The 19554-nt window shown below is 38.9% G+C and overlaps 2 protein-coding genes across 2 annotated transcripts in view; one reads left to right on the top strand and one right to left on the bottom strand.

Annotated features, from left to right (window-relative positions):
- The window catches only part of LOC149298134 (THO complex subunit 2-like), a 48122-nt gene extending 47675 nt beyond the window's left edge, over window positions 1–447 (bottom strand). Inside the window, exon 1 of the mRNA XM_089487629.1 lies at window positions 383–447. Within this exon, the coding sequence (XP_089343755.1) occupies window positions 383–447 (65 nt within the window). The remainder of the gene's footprint in view (window positions 1–382) is intronic.
- A 3213-nt stretch (window positions 448–3660) lies between these two features.
- LOC149298133 (E3 ubiquitin-protein ligase XIAP-like) lies at window positions 3661–10667 on the top strand. Its single transcript, XM_089487786.1, has 6 exons — window positions 3661–4534; window positions 5629–5728; window positions 7944–8019; window positions 8297–8336; window positions 8828–9016; window positions 10474–10667. The coding sequence occupies exons 1-6, from the start codon at window positions 3664–3666 to the stop codon at window positions 10665–10667; spliced, it is 1470 nt and encodes a 489-aa protein (XP_089343912.1). The 5' UTR covers window positions 3661–3663.
- The last annotated feature ends 8887 nt before the right edge of the window (window positions 10668–19554 follow it).

Genomic DNA, 19554 nt, shown 5'->3' with positions numbered 1-19554 from the left:
TATCAGGGGGAGCAGATGTCAATACCTCGTACTATAAGCTAAAAGACGGAGGACCGCACTTGGTTTCTATGGCTTGGGGTCCGGTATACACAATGCCACCCACGCCCGCGCCTCCTTAAACATGGAAGTGCGCCCCATATCTCCAGCTATCATTGGGGCCCCTGGATGTATAACTCCCCCCCTCCTCTCTCTCATCACTACTAGCGGTGTGGCCCCTGCCTCGCTGGGACCCCATGCAGTGCGGCCTTCCACCGCGGCAAGCACGGGGTCCTGTATTAGAGGCTATGGATGCACGTAGACCCACGATTTCGGGGGCACATATTCGCCCAGCACCCATTCCCACACTGATCCGAGACCCCCCGATCCCGATCCGATTACTTACAAGTCATTTTTTCCGGATTTTTCCCAGTTCTTTATCCAATCAGCAGGTAGCAACACGTCCGCCATCTTCCCTCTATAGTACCGATAGCCCGGATGTTTAGCACATCATCAGAGGTCAAAGGGGAAAACTAGAAGCGCAGGGGATGCTGGGAAAGGATTCCGCTGTTACTGCAACATGGGGACAAATAAAGACATTCTCGGCACTTGTTGCATGCGGCGTTTAACTGATAATAAACACAATTATACTATATGGATGAAACCAAAGCTTCCATCCAAAACGCGTTACTCCGGTGCTCACTCCAGACACACGCCGTGCAGTGGAGCCGATGGAACGGATCACGTACATTTAATGTACAATATAAGCTTTCTAAGCATCGCTGAACGATCACTTTCATAGAACTTCGGCCTAAAACAGTTTCTCGTCCGTAAAACATAGTGTACAAGTCGCGCCCGTTAACGAATAGATTGGGTGTTTCATACCGACTTTACTCACCGAATAATTCAGTAGTAGAGCCGCTAGGTGACAGGGTTACGCCGTCACACAGCTCTATGGTAAAGGAGTCACTGGGATTTTCTATTTCCGGGAGGATGGTTTAGCTTCCGGGTTTCTGGAAGGAGGAAAAGGCCCTGTTACCCATCTGCTGGCTCCCTGTTACTTGTAAGTGAAAGGAATGCGAGTCTCAGTCAGTGAGCGGCGTGCGGGCCACGTATATACCGCAGCCTCCCTCAAAGAAAGAACAGTATATTATATGTTTCCATTAACGCCCATAGAAACGGGCTCTTAATATGTATAGCCGAGAGGGCGGGGGTGCGACAAAGTACAGGAAGGAGGTTTATTTCAGAGGAGAAATGTTAGAACGAGAGGTCATTAAAAACTAGAAGGTCAGGGGCTAAGGTGTGATGTACGGAAGTTTTACTTCACCTAAACGGTGGTGGATAAGTGGAGCAGCCTCCCAGCAGAAGTGATAGAGGCTAATACAGAAAGGGAATTTAATCATGCATGGGATAGGAATATGACTATCCTGAATCTCCGAGTCTTTTAATAAGGCAAAATTGGGCAGCCGGGCCAACCGGTTATCCGCGTCAAATGTAAAGGGCTATTATATGATTGCGGTGCATAACATTGGAGCAAACATTAGGATTATAGCATTGGTTGCTATGGTAACTGCTCCCCCTTTTTTTTATTAACCATTTCAGCTTAGACAACTTTCACACGTGACACGACAATAACACATTTCAAACTGTGTATATATATATATATATATATATATATATGCGTATACATATGGATATATATTCCTTGCTATTGGGCCATTTACTATAAAGAAATTACATTTGCCTGTCAGACCCCTTGTATATACGTATTGTAAGAAGCGCTGCCTAAATTGTTTTTGGCGCTATATAAATAACATAATAATGATAATAAAGTACGTTTCGGTGAGTGTGTTCCTGGTTGGGGAGTTAGTGTAAAATATCAATAAAATACAAAGGGAACTTGAAAAAGCGAGTAGTAGTTTTGGGTGTATTTTCTTGTTTCGCTGCTAGGAAGTGCCGCCGATCCACTTCCGCATCGCCCGCCTCGCTGGAGAAATTCGCTGCGTGACATCAGCAGGTTATCATTTTTCAAGCGCATGTATTTTAAGGTTTTATGTCATTTTAAGGGTTAGCGTTATCCCATTGGCTGTTTGGCTCCGAAATGTTTTTAATCTTTTTTGTTGCTTAACTTGCAACAAAGAGTTAAATGTACAGGAATGATATATTCGAACTGTGTTCACCCAGATATATACGTAAACGTGATCGGTTTACCGTGCGATCAGCTTTACGGTTTCTAAATCAATCAGAAGTTATACTACCATTGATATAACAGAAATACTTTCCATTTACTGAAAAGGGCAATCCTGCCCAATTTCAAGGGGTCGGTGGAGCAAAGTTAGGAAGCTCTTTTCTACTGCGATCAATACTGTGTGTTTAGGTTTCATAGGCATGTTTGAAATAGGCCTTCGTTAAAAGAAATGCCCCTAAGCCAGGGTTCATTCGCAACAGGCTTAGTGGCAGACATTGACATAAATGTCCCTTACGAACCACTGATGTCTATCCCATGCATGTTAAAATTCCCTCAATTAGCGTCTACCGCTTCTGCTGGGAGGCTGTCCCATTTGTTTACCACCCTCTTAGGTGGTAGGTGATCTCTTTACATAATTATACATGAATGGATTCCTAGTAATAATGTTATATCCGGTGTATTGGGCCTTAGATTTGTGGGATCGTGTTTAGCCGTCCCCATGCTTTCATGTTTCGTCTCTTCAGGATATAATGCGATATGATCTTATATTTACTCGCGTGTTTCGGAGATCGCCGTGTCCCTTATTAGAAGCCCCTGTGTGCTTTCGTGCTCCCCCGCATTCGTTACACGCAAGATCATCCTTACGTTAGGTACGTTGATCTGTGTGAGGAGGGGCTGATTTAGTTGCGTCACGGCCCCGCCCACACCTTGTCCGCCCCCTCTCTCTGCGGTCAGCTGTTTATAACCCCAGTTAAAAAACGCACCGAGATGGCGGCTTTCTAACGATATTCGGGAGGCTTCGTTATTGTGCTTTGGCGCAGGAAGACATTCTTGTATCGGTCGCAGCGGGCATGCGCTTCACCGGGACATAGGTAGGCGTGGCTTCATACAGGGCCTGGGGACTCTGCTCCCATTACTATAGGACATTCTCTGGCTTGCTGAGGGTGATCGGAGTTACACTCCAACCACAGCACAATACACACTTTCCTAATACACTCTGTGCAGACCCCCAAAGTCGCATTGTGTCCCCCATTCCTATCCCATCCCTCTGTATGCAGCACATCAATGCTAATAATATTCGAACTGCAGTTTATCAATGAGCCAGTGCGCAGGAACCGTATGCACTGTAAGATCATGTATACATTATCGCTATGTTGTGTTTAACACCAGTTTGCATTTTTTTTCGGGAAACTAAATTTGTTATAGAAGAAGAAGTTCGGGGGGGGGGATTTAAATTAGACTTTAGAGTGTAACTCAGCACGCATTCTTATTTTTTCCGTCAGTACTTCCTCTTTCAACATCACTTTTAGCTTTCTGGTGTATATCTCAACATACCCAACTGGACATGTGATTGTGGAAGAAAACAAAAGATTTGATTTCGTTTCTTTAAATCCAAAACTCATGTTTCCTCCTGACGTTTAAATCCCGGGAGATCGCTAATTCATCTTTTTTTTTTTTCCCCCTCTTCTTTATTCAGGGTGCTCTGGTTTGAAGAGGAAATGTCATGCAACTGTCCGAAGATGTCAGATGCCTATCACGATGCAGATGAGGACAAAGAGTTTACCGAAGAGAACAAAAGAATCGCATCCTTTTCCAGTTTCCCAAGCAGCTGTCCAATCTCAGCCACAGCACTGGCAAGGGCTGGCTTTTATTACACTGGAAATGCTGACCAAGTAAAGTGCTTTAGCTGTCAAGCAATAGTTGAAGGTTGGCAGCACGGAGACACCGCTATAGGCAAGCACCGGAAAATATCCCCAAACTGCAGATTTATAAGTGGCTTCAATTTACGGAATGATTGCATTCAAACTCAAATACCTAGCATTCGTAATTCAGATCTACGTTTAGATGAAAGCTGTTCGCAAAACGCAGCTCGCACTTTTAACCATGTATCAAACTCTGAGAATCACACAGAGTTCTTGTTGAGAACTGGAAGGGTTATTGATGAGTCAAAGGCAAAATACCCTAGGTACCTTGACATGTGTGACGAAGAAGCCAGACTCAAGACGTTTCAGAACTGGCCAAGTTATGCTCCCGTAGCACCAAAAGAGCTGGCTGGTGCGGGCCTTTTCTACACAGGTATCAACGATCAAGTGAAATGTTTTTGTTGTGGTGGAAAGTTGATGAACTGGGAACCAAGTGACAAAGCCTGGACAGAACACAGAAAACATTTCCCCGATTGCTACTTTGTATTGGGTCGAGATGTTGGGAATGTGGCCTCGGAGTCGAGTAGATCAAACAGTAGAAGACGAGGTTCTGAAGCTCCCGATAATCCAAACATGAACCAATATAAAGCACGGATTGATAGCTTTTCTCGCTGGTTTTATGGCACCAATAAGGAGGCGCTTGCTAAAGCTGGATTTTATAGCATTGGTGAGAAGTAGCTATATATATTGCGTGTCACGGCAAACTGTAAAGCTGCAGCGTACTTAAAGTTATCCTTGTCTGAAAACGAGGAATGACACAAACAAAAGCGAAGCAGAGAGCTCAGTGTTTTCGTTTGTATTACGTTGTTTTTTTCTCTCTAACACTTATCTACACACAGATTATCATAGAAAGAGAGATGCAGAAATGCTTTCATCACTATGTAATTTTATATACACACACACATATATATATATATATATATAATATCCACACGATTATACAGATCCCGCAAGCACTCAAATGAAAATGAGGCAGAGAGCTCAGGGCCCTTTCTAAACTATTTTTTGAACCAGCATGGGGAGACATGAACCTATAGGGGTCACGTTATGTCATGTTACCCCGCAGTGAAACAGAGAGAGAAAGCTGTAGTAGCGGTGAGAGGTAAGTGGGGGTGGGGTCATGTATGTATGTCCGGATGTGTACGTGTGTGAGAGTATTGATGTGTACTTGCGTGAGCATGGATGTGTAAGTGGGGTGAGATGGATTATGTGTAAGTGTGTTTACATATGTGGGAAGGTGAGGGCAAGGGGCAAACAAGGCACAGACCAGTTGTATGAGGGCAATGATGGCACAGGCTAGCTGTTGAAGTTGGGGGGGGGGGGGGGGTCAAGGCAATTTTCGCACCTGGGCCCTGTGGTTTCTAGTTACGTCCCTGACTCTTACACCTATCCGTAATCACATTGGCGTAATTTTTATTACCGTAATATTATAGGTTGGGATAAATTGAGAGAGTTTGAGGGTAAGTGACAACAAATTTTGATTCTGAATGGAAAGAGCCCTTCAAATTTCATCCAAACCGAAAGGGCAGGAAACAAAATTTATTGTCTGAAAACGAATAGACCAAAAACGAAACATTCATCCAAATTGTTTTTTGGTTCATTTGCACAAGTCTAATACTAATATGTTTGTTTTTCTTCCTCGCTTGGTAGGAAAACTTCCACTGATGTTTACAGTCCTACATATGCGCGTGCACACGTTACTACTAATAACATTAGAAACGTATGTGGATTTATCATTTTTTTTTATTATTTGTCCTGTAGGGGATGGTGATACTACAAAGTGCTTTTATTGTGGTGGGATACTAAAAAATTGGAAGTTAAAAGAAGATCCGTGGGAAGAACATGCAAAGTGGTATCCAGGGTAAGGCAAACCAAGACCGCTGGAAGATCTACAAACCTCTCCAATGACACATGTCTTTATGTGTTAAAGTGTTTGTTGTGGTTACAGCAGTTTACCACCCCTCAGCTCTGAGATTCTTGCCAGTCTTGGCTGCTAGAAGCATCAAATCGCTTGCAGGAAAGCCTTCCCACTGAAGTCAATGAAAGGCCTTTATGCATATGGTAGATCTTCTAACCCCACTTACAAATTGCAAGCAAGCAAGCAAGCACTAGAGGTGGCTGAAGGTATTTGCCGTCTGCGCGTTGATGAGCAGGAAAGATAGTATGGAGCTGGGAGAACAGGAAAAAAACAAGTAGAGAGGAGTCTGACAAAGCACCTATTGCATTTGAATACAGAGAAGCTAAAGTGATATTCAGTTGTCATAACCGTTTAAGTGGCTGGAGAATACTTTCAAGCAGTGGGTTTCAGAAGAGTTACTATCTCAATTTACCTATTCCATTATGCATGATGCAGGTCCAACCTGGACAGGTTTCTGCTAATGCATTGTTTCAAGGGAGAGCATCATACTTCTGTGCTTTATATAAGTTATTGCATAAGCTTGCTGGAATGGCTACTTCATAAGTCATTGTAAAGTCTGTGGGTTGAACCTCCAATTCTCCTGTGGTCTCCTGATTTAGTGGAGAAACCTCGTTGTTCCTATAGCCCAGGGGCGGCCCGCATGTTAGCAATCACACTCCTATCATGCCAAGCCAGCCAATACATGCTGAAACCTAGCTAGCTGCCCCCTTGTGTATTGATGCTGCCAGCAGTATGGGGTCTGCACATCACTTACAGCCACCCTGTGCCAGCATGTGCTGGCTGACTTGGCATAGTTACATAGTTCATAAGGTTGAAAAAAGACCAAAGTCCATCAAGTTCAACCATATTGTGTCCCTACTGTGTTGATCCAGAGGAAGGCAAAAAAACCCTTATGAAGCAGATGCCAATTGCCCCATACCAGGGGGAAAATTCCTTCCCGACTCCAAATATGGCAATCAGAATAAATCCCTGGATCAACGTTCTGTCCCTATTAATCTAATATCCATAACTTGTAATATTATTGCTTTCAAGAAACACGTCCAGGCGCCTTTTGAACTCTTTTATTGAGTTTACCATCACCACTTCCTCTGGCAGAGAGTTCCATAATCTCACCGCTCTTACTGTAAAGAACCCCCGTCTGTGCTGGTGTAGAAACCTTCTTTCCTCCAGCCGTAGAGGATGTCCCCTTGTTATAGATACAGTCCTGGGTATAAATAGGTCCTGGGAGTGATCTCTGTACTGTCCCCTTATATATTTATACATAGTTATTAAATCCCCCCTACAGTCCCATCATGCCTAGGTTCCAGCATTTACTGGTTGGATGTGTAAGTGCTGGAACCTAGGCATGATGGGATTGTGATTGCTGTTAGCAATCACACTCCTATCATGCCAAGTCAGCCAGTACATGCTGAAACCTAGCTAGCTGCCCCCTTGTGTATTGATGCTGCCAGCAGTATGGGGTCTGCACATCACTTACAGCCACCCTGTACCAGCATGTACTGGCTGGCTTGGCATGATAGGAGTGTGATTGCTAACTGCAATCACAGCAAGTACAGTCCCATCATGCCTAGGTACCAGCATTTACTTGTTGCCTGGGTATGATAGGAGTGTGATTGCTCTTAACAATCACACTCCTATCATGCCAAGTCATTTGCTATTTTTTTTTGTCCAATTGTGGTGTGTTACCTACTTTTATTAAAAATGTGAGTTTTTATTATTTTTAAAGGTGGCTAAGTGAATGTTTTGGTCCAGAAGTTTCATTTTGGTGCATCCCTAGAATAAATAGAACTATTTCATTTTTAATTATCCTTAATTTGTAGTCACAACACTTTCTAGGCCCAGAAATCAGTGAGGGTAAAGGTTTTGTGTCATTTACTTTATTTTAATCTGCATATTTTATTAAAGGCCATATTTTCTCACAGTGAAAAATGAGTGCGGCCGGTGCACGTATACAATTCTGATGAAGTGGCCCACTGCAGAAACAACTTGGACACCCCTGCTATAGCCCTTTGGTACTGGTGTTTTTGAAACCACTGCTAGGAATAAAGAAGACATTTACATAACTTTTAATTAGAGAATATTGTATAAATTGATGCCATTTTGTAATACATTTATAGTATTTTTATATTTTCAGTTTGCTTTCACTCTTTTCTGGCAGATGTAAATTTCTGATAGAAGAAAAAGGACAGCATTTTATAAACCACATTCAGTTAACACGACCTCTTCAAAACAAGGTGGTAAGTGTATTTTTGGTTGTTTTTCTTATGTTCGTCATCCAGATTCTTTATTGATAAGACACAACAATCGGTGTTATGAGCAGTCATGCCTATTTTTGTTTTAAATTAAATGATTAAAGCCCCTAACCTTTTCACACAGCTATGTATAATTTATTGTATTTATTGCATCTTGTTACAAATTAAGTCTATAATACCTTGTTGACCTTGGACAGCTACTTATGCTTACTCATGCAAACTATAATCATGATTTGTATTATTCTCTTCTTTTCCGAAGGCATGTTCATCATCAGGAGCATCAACCACTTTACCTGAAGGTATATTTTTATATATATTTTTTTTTAATGCAGCCTTTGCCAATATAATTGCCCTCATAAATTAAGACATGTTTTATTTATGAGGGTAATTATGTTATTTGCAATTATTGGTAAAAATATTGTCTTCATTATATTTATAATACAATTGGGTATGTAGTATACATCTCTGTGTAGACACCAGCAAAGGTCAAAACAGAAGTCCCATTATACATATAAAAATATGAAATACAGTACAAATAATCCAGTATTACTGGGCAAAATATATCCAGTAATCTCTACTCTCCGGTCTGAATTGACTTGTTGCGGTGAAATAAATACTACATCAACGTGTTATTATTTATTAGTTTACATAGCACCATGATATTCGGCAGTCTTATACGATATACGTGTAAAAGAGCTGCATATATGCAGTCTTTTCAATATAAAAAGCCGATAAGTCCCCCCCCTTCTTACTCTTTTTCTAGAAAATAACAAAAACAACTCTTTTCCAGACGGCAAATTATTGGAGAATCCTTTAGTGGCTGCCGCTCAGCAAATGGGGTTTAATTTTGAGGAGATTAAAAGTACTATGAAAAGGAAACTGATGATTACAGGGGAAAATTACAAATCCATAGAAGTCTTGGTGTCAGACTTACTAAATGCGCAGACCGAAAAGGTACAAGAAAAGCCAGAGGAGAAAGGTAATTTAGTGATTTCTAGGGATACCGCTCTACATTTTGTAGTCCCTCTCTTGAAGCTCATATGAATGTATAGAATTTTGTAAAATATAACAACTTATTTTTATTATGTAGTGGAAACGCCACCGCAGTTGCTTTAATTTAAAACTTTATTACCCCCTAATTTCTACAGACTTTCCTGCTTGGCGTAAATAATTCTGCCACCTATGTGGGCCAAGTAAAGGTGAGGTTAGCTGCAGTTTGCTTTGTCAACAATATACACCCCGTCACTGTTTAAATATGTAAATATCAATTATGCATTCCTGTATTGTAATTTCACTCGGTAAATTACCTTGCAAGGAATATTAACGTAAGAAGCCTTTTGACCGCACTGGTTTTAACTAAATATGTGCATCCAAAAATGTCCATATTTAAGTTTTTTGGCGTCCGTTTTTTGAGCTCACTAGTTGAGCTCTCTGGTTTTTACCACTTCATTGCCTGCCTTGTTGTGTTCTAACTAAAGTTTTGAAAGGAATAGTCATGTGAAAACTGAGTCGGGATGCAGTACAGAGACCTGTTTCTTTGGGGAGACGACAATACACGGCTCCCTAATGGGATGTCAGATGCCATATGCTATTTTTGCATGATGACATCAAATGCTCTTTGCGTGAAGCCACGTATTGCCAACACTTGGGCAGCAATTTGCAGCCTCTTGTGCCTTCGTGATGATGTTGCACGCAACATCATTGCTGCTGTATTCCTGAATTTCAGGTTGTGAGAGAAGATCCAGTGGATCATGGATAGAGGACTAAACAGGTCAGGTTAGAATAAACAATAAGTATGTGTTTATTGCATACTTAATGCTTTCAAAAAAGCTTTTTTCCCTCCAGCCTTTCTACTAACCAAGGTCAAAACAAAGTATTGCCAGTCCTAAGAAAACAGCTTGTAACGTCTTAAGTACAAACAACATTTTCCAAAGAAACCAATGTTTTTAATGAAGAGCTCCCGCTATTATTGCATTAAATATGTGTTTTGGGGAAAATGGTCCTGTGTTTTTTACATAACATAGTCATTGTTATGTGTTATCTCTGTTATCTTAATCCAATCAACAAGACATATTACATTTATTTGATGCTCACATTTTTAAATGGCCCAAATTTTGACCACATCAACTTTTAAATTAGTTTTAATGTGATATTTTACAGAACCAACGAGAAAAAATACTTTTTAAAGAGGTGTGCACTGAACTCACACTAATCCCTTTATTATATAGTTCCACATCAGAGCTGCTTCATGTTAAATATTACGCGACGTGTTGAATATAAGCTGTTAAAGTAGTCCAAATGGATCACATAGACATGAACATGGTTTTATTTTATGCTCTATAGATAAGCACAAAGTTATAAGTGACAGTTATATATTTTCTAAATTCTGTTGTTTTAACAATTGCTTATTTTGTTTTATTTCCCCTCCAGAAAAAGAGAGCAGTATTGAAGAGAAACTTCGACAACTCGAAGAGGAAAAGATCTGTAAACTGTGTATGGACAGGAGCATATCCATAGTGTTTATTCCATGCGGTCATTTAGTGGCGTGCATTGAATGTGCAGAAGCAGTTGACAAATGTCCCATTTGCTGCACTATCATACAAAGAAGACAGAGGATATTTATGTCTTAATTTTTCCTAACACTAACTACAGTTTAGCTCTCCCCAAAAATGTAAAAAAAATGATATATGACCATGTAAAGCAATGATTCAGAAATGTGCACGTTCTTGTTGCATGAAATCGTTTATATACATCCTTGGTCTTCTGGAAAGTATTTGTGCAAGTCATTAAACCATTTAAGAAACACATCTCTTGTATGCTGTGCAATTATCTGTTACTCTGAGTACCGGGTACAACACACAGCAAACTGCTCTGGATTCCCACGTAATCTTCTATAAAAGTGGCTCTAATGCAGTCACTAGCCCCCCTCTACTATAGTCCAAAGACCTATTCTTTTCAACATATACTATTATAAACGTTATTGCTAAATATAAAATAACATATCTTTCGGGACATATTTAAAGTGAAATGATTGGTCTGATCAGAAGTTATTATGAAAGAAATGCAACAATGTAGGAATCATAAAATAGTATATCCTGGGGGTAGAAGTAAGACCTAAATTAAGGTGATATGTATGGTGTGTTTTTCTTGCATAAAGCTGTGTACGGTAAGGGATTATGTTGCGTGTGTTTGGAAGTAAAACTATGCTTGCCACCCATGTACTGATACTAACCACATCTGCCTTCTCTTTTGCCCAATACGTTGGTTGGCTTTAAATGTTTTATCGTGCAATTAACACGTTTCTTACCTGTTTAGTACACACAGGGTTACAAGACCAGGGTTTTGATCCACGTTAGCATTTGCCCCAAACAACTATCATCTGATTATGTTCTGAAAAAAGCTCACTTGATAATTGGACTCGATTTCTATTAGTCTTACACCGTATTCACTCTGGGCTTCTTGAACGTTGATCAGAGAGCGATAGCTGTGTTCACCCCCTTTATTTCTATCAACAGACTTGCCTCTTTGCTTTTTAGTAGTAATTTTATTTTTATTAATAAATGAATAGTTATAAATGGCAAATAGGCAAGATGCTAATAGAATACAGGTAATCTTTGGGGAGGCCTAACTGCAAATGTCTTTTTTTTTTTTTTTTTTTTTTTTTTTTTTTTTAAATGTATTATTAAATTGAATGGGACAAGGTTTATGCAGTCACCAGATGTATGCTGTCAAACCAATTAGTGTTCAATGAGGATGTATGTGTAATTCTAGTTATATTATGTTGACGTGTGTTTACTGGCTTATAAATGTTTATTGTAGAGTTTATGTGCAATGAAAAGAGGTATGGATGAATTATAATAAGAGTCATAAAAAGTCTGCAGATATTAGGAAAGGAGGTCTGAGCGTTTCAGAAATTACAATCTATGTACTTTTTTTTTTTTTTTTTTTTACTATTAGTACATGTAAACATATAAGATTTTAATTGTTTCATTGTATTAGTCACAATATATTAGTAAAAACATATGCAATTTAATAAGTGTACATCTTACAAACAAAAATTGCAATAAAAATGAATGGCCCAAAAGTAAAACATTTTAAATTTGTGTTATATATATATATATATATATATATATATATATATATATATATATATATATATAGTAAATGTATGTTGTGTCCCTAGTAGTGACTATTCCATTTATTTTAAATACAACCCTTACTAGAATAAGTTATTTATGTGTAATGTTGCTTCACACATTATTATGTTTTTTTCCATACAAACTAAAAAGGTTTCTGTGCGATGAAACCTTTAGAGGAAAGCTGTTTTAACAGTTTTCTTTTCTTTTCAATTGTACTGTTTGTCTAACAGCAACTTAAATTAGTATAAATACACCATTCTAGCAGGATTGCAACCCGGCCAGTACAACGTTTATCACCATGGCTCGATATCCTGTGTACAGATTGCAAAGCCATTCAGGGAAGGTAACAGTTCGCAAGGAGACAGAATCTTATAAATGCTGCAAATGCTTGTAAATAAGTTTAACTTTTTATAACCCATTGATTCGATGACATGATTCTTGTAGATTTGCTATAATCAATCAAGCAACTGTATAATAAATACGTAAAACTAAACACGGTCTTGTAACTGAAATAAATGTGCTCTTGTTTTGGTTTTGTTTTCTTATACTTAAAAAGGTGTACTGGATTTAAGATAATTCGCAGAATAATTATATGTTATATTTTTGTACTTTAATTTTTCGATTTCAAGGCATGTGGGTATTCAAAAGTTTCTGACTCTTCTGATATTTTCTAACTTTCAAGACATTTGTGAAATAAATGTCATTAGAATTAACAATTCTATTTATCTGAGCATGGTAGAAGAGCGATGGCTATTGAATGATCGTGGTGGATGGAAAGCTCATGATTCAGTGGGTCTAAACAAACTCATTGTGAAAGCTCTGGGTCTTTAAATAAATATTTCATCTTCAGTACCAGACAATGACTTTTATTGCCTCATTGTTTAATTTATACTACACAGAGCTTGGTTTGTTCCCACACAATTTGACATGTGGAAGTATTAAGATAATATAAGAGTTATTTTAGAGGCGCTTTAGTGGAGCTTCTTCCAGATTCTCTGGGCAAAACCTGGAGAGTTCGTAGGTATGCATATAGCATTGAGAACAGGGCAAAAAAAATAAATATTTAATGTATATAAAAAAAAAAGTTTGCCCCAATGTCCTTTTACCCAAGCACTATAAATAAAAACAAATTGTAGGAAAGAAAAATCCACTAGTATTAAAAATAATACACTATAGATGTGTAATGGATAGATGTGGCCTTCCAGAACATAAACAATAAGTATGTTGCCAATAAATTGTGTCATTTTTCAAAAGCGGCAGATATGATAGGTAGAAAAACTCCTAAGCAAAAAGTCAAGAAAAAATACTTTTTTTTTTCTATTTTAGTATAGGATTTTCTTTAATGTGCTAGCACTTATAATTATCTTAAAATCTTTGGTATAATATGGGCCTGTGCATAATATGCAAGTAAAAAAAAAAAATAGGAACTAATAAGGTGCATGTGTATAATACACACCCATAACTCGTGCTTCACAGGTAGCTTCACATACATACATAGATATAGTAATACTTACATATACAAACACTTATACATGTACACAGTATACAAACTCACTGTTGGCTTGCGTGTCGAGGGGGATAACCCTGAACTAACATCTTTGCACCGTGTTTGGATGCATTCAGGCATCTTACACCTACCACCAACCGCACAAATGTCCCAGTAATGGTAATAGAGTGTGGGAGCTAACCAGACCAAAACAGCACATAATTCTTAACTGAGAAACAGGCAGAGTTTAAATCAGAAATAGAAGCGTTAAAACTTAAAATTACAGGTTTAGAAGATCCCAGAGGATCCTTTACGTGGGGCCAGATAAAAAGCTGTTTGGGAACAGACAGCGTAAAAAAATGCATAAAAAGTTGGGGAAAATTATAGCAGAGACAAGCTGCATGGGGAGATGACACTGAGAAGCTGTTTGGGGACAGAGATGACTCTGCTAAGTTGTTGACAAAGATGGCACTTGCAAGCTGGGTGTAAATACAGCACAGATAAGATGTGAACAAAAATAGTAATGGTGAGCTGTTTGTGAACAAAGATGGTACTGTTGAGCTGTTTGGGAACAAATATGGCACATACGAGTTGTTTGGAAACAAACATGGCAGATACAAGCTGTTTTGGCACCTACAGACATAGGTTTCAGACACCTGCTACCTGCAATGGGGAGGCTGCAGCTCAATCTTGAGTTGGAACTTAATGCCAAGTAACTCTGCCTCTGTGCCCTGCAGACTGATCATGACCTGTGACTATGGCCAGTAGTTTTTTTTTTTTTAAAGAACGCCACCCAATCTGGATACAAATAATCAAACAAATAAAGGCACTCGATACCTTATACAACATATAGTAGTCTTGTTGATTTTACCACAAGTGACGATGTTTCAATCCTACACACATATCTTTTTTCTAACTATAAAAGACAGATGCTTCCAGGCAGGTGGCCACGTTATTATTATTATTAATACTATTATTTATTTATTTATTGTTTTATATAGCACCATCATATTCTGTAGCACTCTATTTGCAGTCATTGAGTGCACATAAGAAAAGCTACTTTCTATACATTGAATGGTTCTTATGTCTGAGTCAATACAGTATCATATATTAAATATACAAGCTCAAAACTACTATAGTGTGTGCATCAGAATTGGAATCCAAGTAGTTTACGGATGCTGAGTTTAAGAACCTTAATTAATTAAGAACCTTACATTTTTTGCCTTTCAATTTATGTCCTACTACAAGAAATGTAACCTCACCAATATCTTAGGCATAGATGGAAGAGACATGGAAATAAAACTAAAAGGGTTTAAGAATGACAATCTTGCAACGATTGACAAGCCGGACATGTCATGGCTTTAAACGGGTGTAGAAAGTGATCTGCAATCGATTTCTTCACCTAAGTGGTGTTTCTGTAATACCTCGATGTCCATGCATTCAGCAACACTGGGATCTGCATAAGTGGCCCCGTGTGGCCCCTACTCCAGAGGTCAATGTTCGCCATATATTGTATGGTGGCAGACACCTAGTGTAAAAGAGTTTAGGATCACCAACTTCTGGAACAATGTACTTTGGGCAGACAAGACCAAAGTGGAGATGTTTGGCCTTAACGCGCAGTGCCATGTTTGGTGAAAACCAAACACAGTATTTCAGCACAAACACCTCATACTGTCAAGCAGAACGGTGCTGATTTGGTCTTGTTTTACAACAACGTGACCTGGGAAACTTACAGTCAATGAGTCAGTGATTAACTTTTCTGTATGCCAAAGTATTCCAGAGTCAAATGAGAGGCCATCTGTGCAATAACAGTCAAAGTTCAAACCTCAACCTGATTGAAAATGCTGTCACAGGACCATAAGAGAGCTGAGCATAAACAAATGTCTGCAAACCTCAATGAACTAAAGCAAAATTGTAAAGAAGAGTGGGCCAAAATTCTTCGACAACTGCAACTATGTGACAGACTGATAAAGTCATACAGAAAAGGATTGCTTCAAATTATTGCTGCTAAAGGTGGTTCTACAAACTATTTAATCCTAAAGTGTGCTTAGTTTTTTACTCATGGCCTCTCCATTTTGGCTTTATTTTTGTTGAATAAATAATGAAATGGTGTACTATGTCATGTGTTGTTCATCTGAGGTTGTATTTACCTACTTTTCAGACCTACTAAGGAACAGATGATTGTTGTTATATCCTGATATGGAAAACCATAGAATTCAAAGAGGGTGTACTTTCTTTTTCACACAACTGTACATGGAACACACATTTCAATTTCCAACAGAGAACACTCAGTCTCAAAAACTTTAATGTTTTTATGTTTTTATTATCAATTACCAGGTTATTTATGACATATTTTATAAGCTACAGAACTATTGTCATGGTAGGGGGTAGGAGGTATGATTTAGGTTTTGTACTGTGCCCTATGTTTCTTGCTTCTAACTGGGCCACTTCTGTATTCATTCACACAGGCAATGATGACATAAGACAAATCTCGACAGCTTCTTCTGTGGGAAGTATAAGGCGGCCACTGATTCTGTCCACAGGCAAGAACTGGTAATCTGGAATAAATAGTTAGTGGTTAGTTAATATTATGTGTAAGAATGTGTATATGATGAAACAATTAACCTCAGTCTAGCTACAAAGTGAGCAAATACCACACAACACTGTGGAATATTTACGGTGTGATCAATTAAATGTACAATCACTGGATCATAATAATCTTAATTCCAAACTCTTCATAATCTTATACAAACAAGAGAAAATCAACATAATATGTTTCTTATGAGGTAGAGCACTTACTTTGAAACAGTCTGAGTATACTTTTTTGGAGTAAGCATCTTGTTCATTTCCACTGCCACCGAGGTAGTAATTGGGGCTTGAAGGGCACGTAGCGAGGGCATCTGCAAGCAATAGATAAAAGTTTGCTAACACTTAGATAGACAATTTATTTGATCTGTCACAGCCATTTTCTAGCTGAGAGGAGAGCATGAGTGTGAAGTGGCTCCATATTAATGCAGAGTGTCAATAGGAGTACTCGAGTATAACCCCAATGATATTAGTGAGCATATGACATCAGAGCCCTGACATCACACTGTGGTGCCACAAGGAGACTAAGAAGGAGGGAAAGTGAAATAGCTATAAAATGTGTAGATCAGGTTACGTCTTTTATGCTCCACACTACATTTTCCTTTTGTTCCAATCAAATTTATTTAGAGGGAAATACCTTTATTGGTACAGCATGGACCAGTGGACGTGCTGCTCACGTTCATGATGATGGTTCCGGAAACTATAGGTATGAAAAGAAACAATTCTAAAAGCTAAATAATATGCATTTTGAAAATCTTCATTTTAGTCGGTAGAGTTTTTAAAGAATATTGAGTCTATTAGCCATTTAACTATTTCAAGTCTTTAAAATAAAACATGTTTTCTTTAAAATCTGTACTATAAATTGGGGTAATTTGGCATCAGAGAGAGAACCCATGCATAGCACATACACAGCATGCAAGATTTAACCCAGTTTAATAACAGAGGGCACAGGGGGCAACTGGGCATCTGGATGGAAAACAATAACAATAGATGTTTTATACAAAGTTAATATATGTTAATAGTAATTCTCTCTGTGTCATGATGTTCCCTGACAATCAAGAGAATGACACAAAATCCCAGGCTATTAAGGCCAAAAGTATATACATTATACATTTATAATATACATATATATATATATATACATCTATATGACACAGTTATCTATAGGTAAGCCGCTGAAACAGGCACAATCAGTGTATTTGTTGCCTTTTGCCCCCTTTACTTTACATGTCTACTTTTGTATATTCTTGTGTTTTCCGTAACATTGCTTTATGCGCAGCCAGGGCCGGCCCTATAATGGGGCAGACTGGGGCAATTGCCCCAGGCGGCACTTTAGAAGGGGCGGCACTTTGCCGCCCCAAGCGTTTTTTTTTTTTTTTTTTTTTTTTTGAAGCGGAGGAGAGAGAGAGAGAGGGGCACCGAGTGGTTTTCGCTTACCCGCTCGGCGCCCCTCTCTCTCTCTCTCTCTCCTCTGCGGCGAGTCTCCCTGTTCGGTCCCGGTGCCGGCTTGTAATGCAGAGCGCCGGAAGTGACGTCAATTTCCGGCGCTCAGCATTACAAGCCGGCACCGTGGCAGAGCAGGGAGACTCGCCGCAGGACTGTTTAAAGGTAAGTACCGGGGGGGGGGAGGAAACGTAGATTATGGCGTCGGCGAAGTTTAAAATGCCGCCCCCCCCCCCCCCCCCGGCGTCGGCGGGGGGGGGGGGGCGGCGTTTTAAACTTCGCCCCAGGCGGCGTTAAGTCTTCGGCCGGCCCTGTGCGCAGCCATTATACAATTTTATATTAACACATCACTCAGATTCTAATGCCCTTCCCAGTGTTAATGAAATGCTATATACTGTAACGGCAGGTAAATCACCCTCCTTATTCCAATAGATATTCCCATAACCTTTACAAGATTTAATGTTCCCTCTTCTAAATCTATCACCTCAATCACCTCGCCTCTTACCTGGCTGAAGAAGTCTGAGAGGGTTTCCCCTTCTGTTGTTGTTTAAAGAGTCTGTTTTTATATTTTTTTTGAATGACTCTTTTTTTAGTACTAACAAAGCATCTCATTATCCAACGAAATACTATAAGACAAAAAATGAAGAGTAAAATCCCCATTTTCACTGCTTGTAAACAGATAAAACAAATAAGTCTCTATTCACTCGCACAATTTGAAATTGTGGCCAGATGTCTGTATTGAAGTAAGCAAGTGACATCACAGAAGATCAGGCAGTGACACAACAGAAGTAAAGGTTCTGTGTAAGAATTACGTTGTGATGTAATATGTATGGGGGAGGTGAAGTGACAGAAATGTGAACATCAGGACTGCAAAAAATACAAAACCCCCTAATGCTTCTGTATGTACATATAGGTGGTGGTTATTGAGGATACTTTATTTTGACAAAGTTTGAGGAAGCTGCCATCAGAAATGTACCTGCAGCTTCTTTTCTAATGGATGTAAATTTTACACCATAAAGTAACATGTAGGTCTAATGAAAACCAAATAAAATGATATTTTTATTAAAATAGTTGTTGTGTTATGAAATTATTTGTATGAAGTGGAGAAGTGGAACTGTCTCCCTGGTAGAGGCAATGACAGTTAGGGAATTTTAACATGCAGCTTAAAGATATAGGGTTACTAGACTTGGGCGCGGGCAGAAAGTTTGTGTTCATTTTTGTGTTTGTTTTCGGGGGAAACTTTTTTTCTTCCTATTCAACAAAATTCGTCCAACATTTTCATTTTTGGAAATCCCATTTGTTTGTCTGGTTGCCATGGATACAAGAAATAAACTCGTAGAAGAATTTGAATTAGAGGACAACTGTAGTGGGGGGGAATCTGTTTCTTTAAATCCTTTAAACTCTAATAACATCGGAGCTGCTGTAAAACTCATCTGCTCAGCTATTCGCATGTAACAAAGTAACTCTGAACAAATTATCATAAAGGAGCAGCAGCCGGGGAATATGTATGTTTGTATAACGTGTTTAACAGGAAAATATTCCTGCACGTATTTATAATATCACATTCATAAAACAAGTCCTTTAGGTGCAACATCAGCGCAGGTGTAATTTATGGAGGTGCGAAGTGGATGTCATGGTAAGTCATTTTTTTCATTATGGGTGCAGACGAAATTTCTGGAAAATAGATGCAATAGTGAAGGGGGGGAGAATTTTTTTTTTTTTGTATAATCTATATTTAAAAGTGGTAAGATATATTCCTGCACATCTTCTGTGCACATAGGCACTCTATACACTAATGTATTATTATAAATTCACTGACTAATTTAAATGCAATCACTTATTATTATATGTTAACACTTTAAG

The sequence above is a fragment of the Sceloporus occidentalis genome, unplaced genomic scaffold, assembly GCF_023333645.1.
Source record: "Sceloporus occidentalis isolate IW3139 unplaced genomic scaffold, rSceOcc1.0.p SCAF_34, whole genome shotgun sequence".
In the NCBI taxonomy this organism is placed as follows: Eukaryota; Metazoa; Chordata; class Lepidosauria; order Squamata; family Phrynosomatidae; genus Sceloporus; species Sceloporus occidentalis.
This window is presented reverse-complemented; position numbering and strand designations above follow the sequence as displayed.

Excerpts from the sequence above, each read along its gene's own strand:
- LOC149298133 (XM_089487786.1), top strand. The coding sequence starts at position 3,664 with ATGTCATGCAACTGTCCGAAGATGTCAGATGCCTATCACGATGCAGAT. Across the intron at positions 5,729-7,943 it reads CATGCAAAGTGGTATCCAGG|ATGTAAATTTCTGATAGAAG; the intron begins GTAAGGCAAACC and ends CTTTTCTGGCAG. Across the intron at positions 8,020-8,296 it reads CACGACCTCTTCAAAACAAG|GCATGTTCATCATCAGGAGC; the intron begins GTGGTAAGTGTA and ends TCTTTTCCGAAG.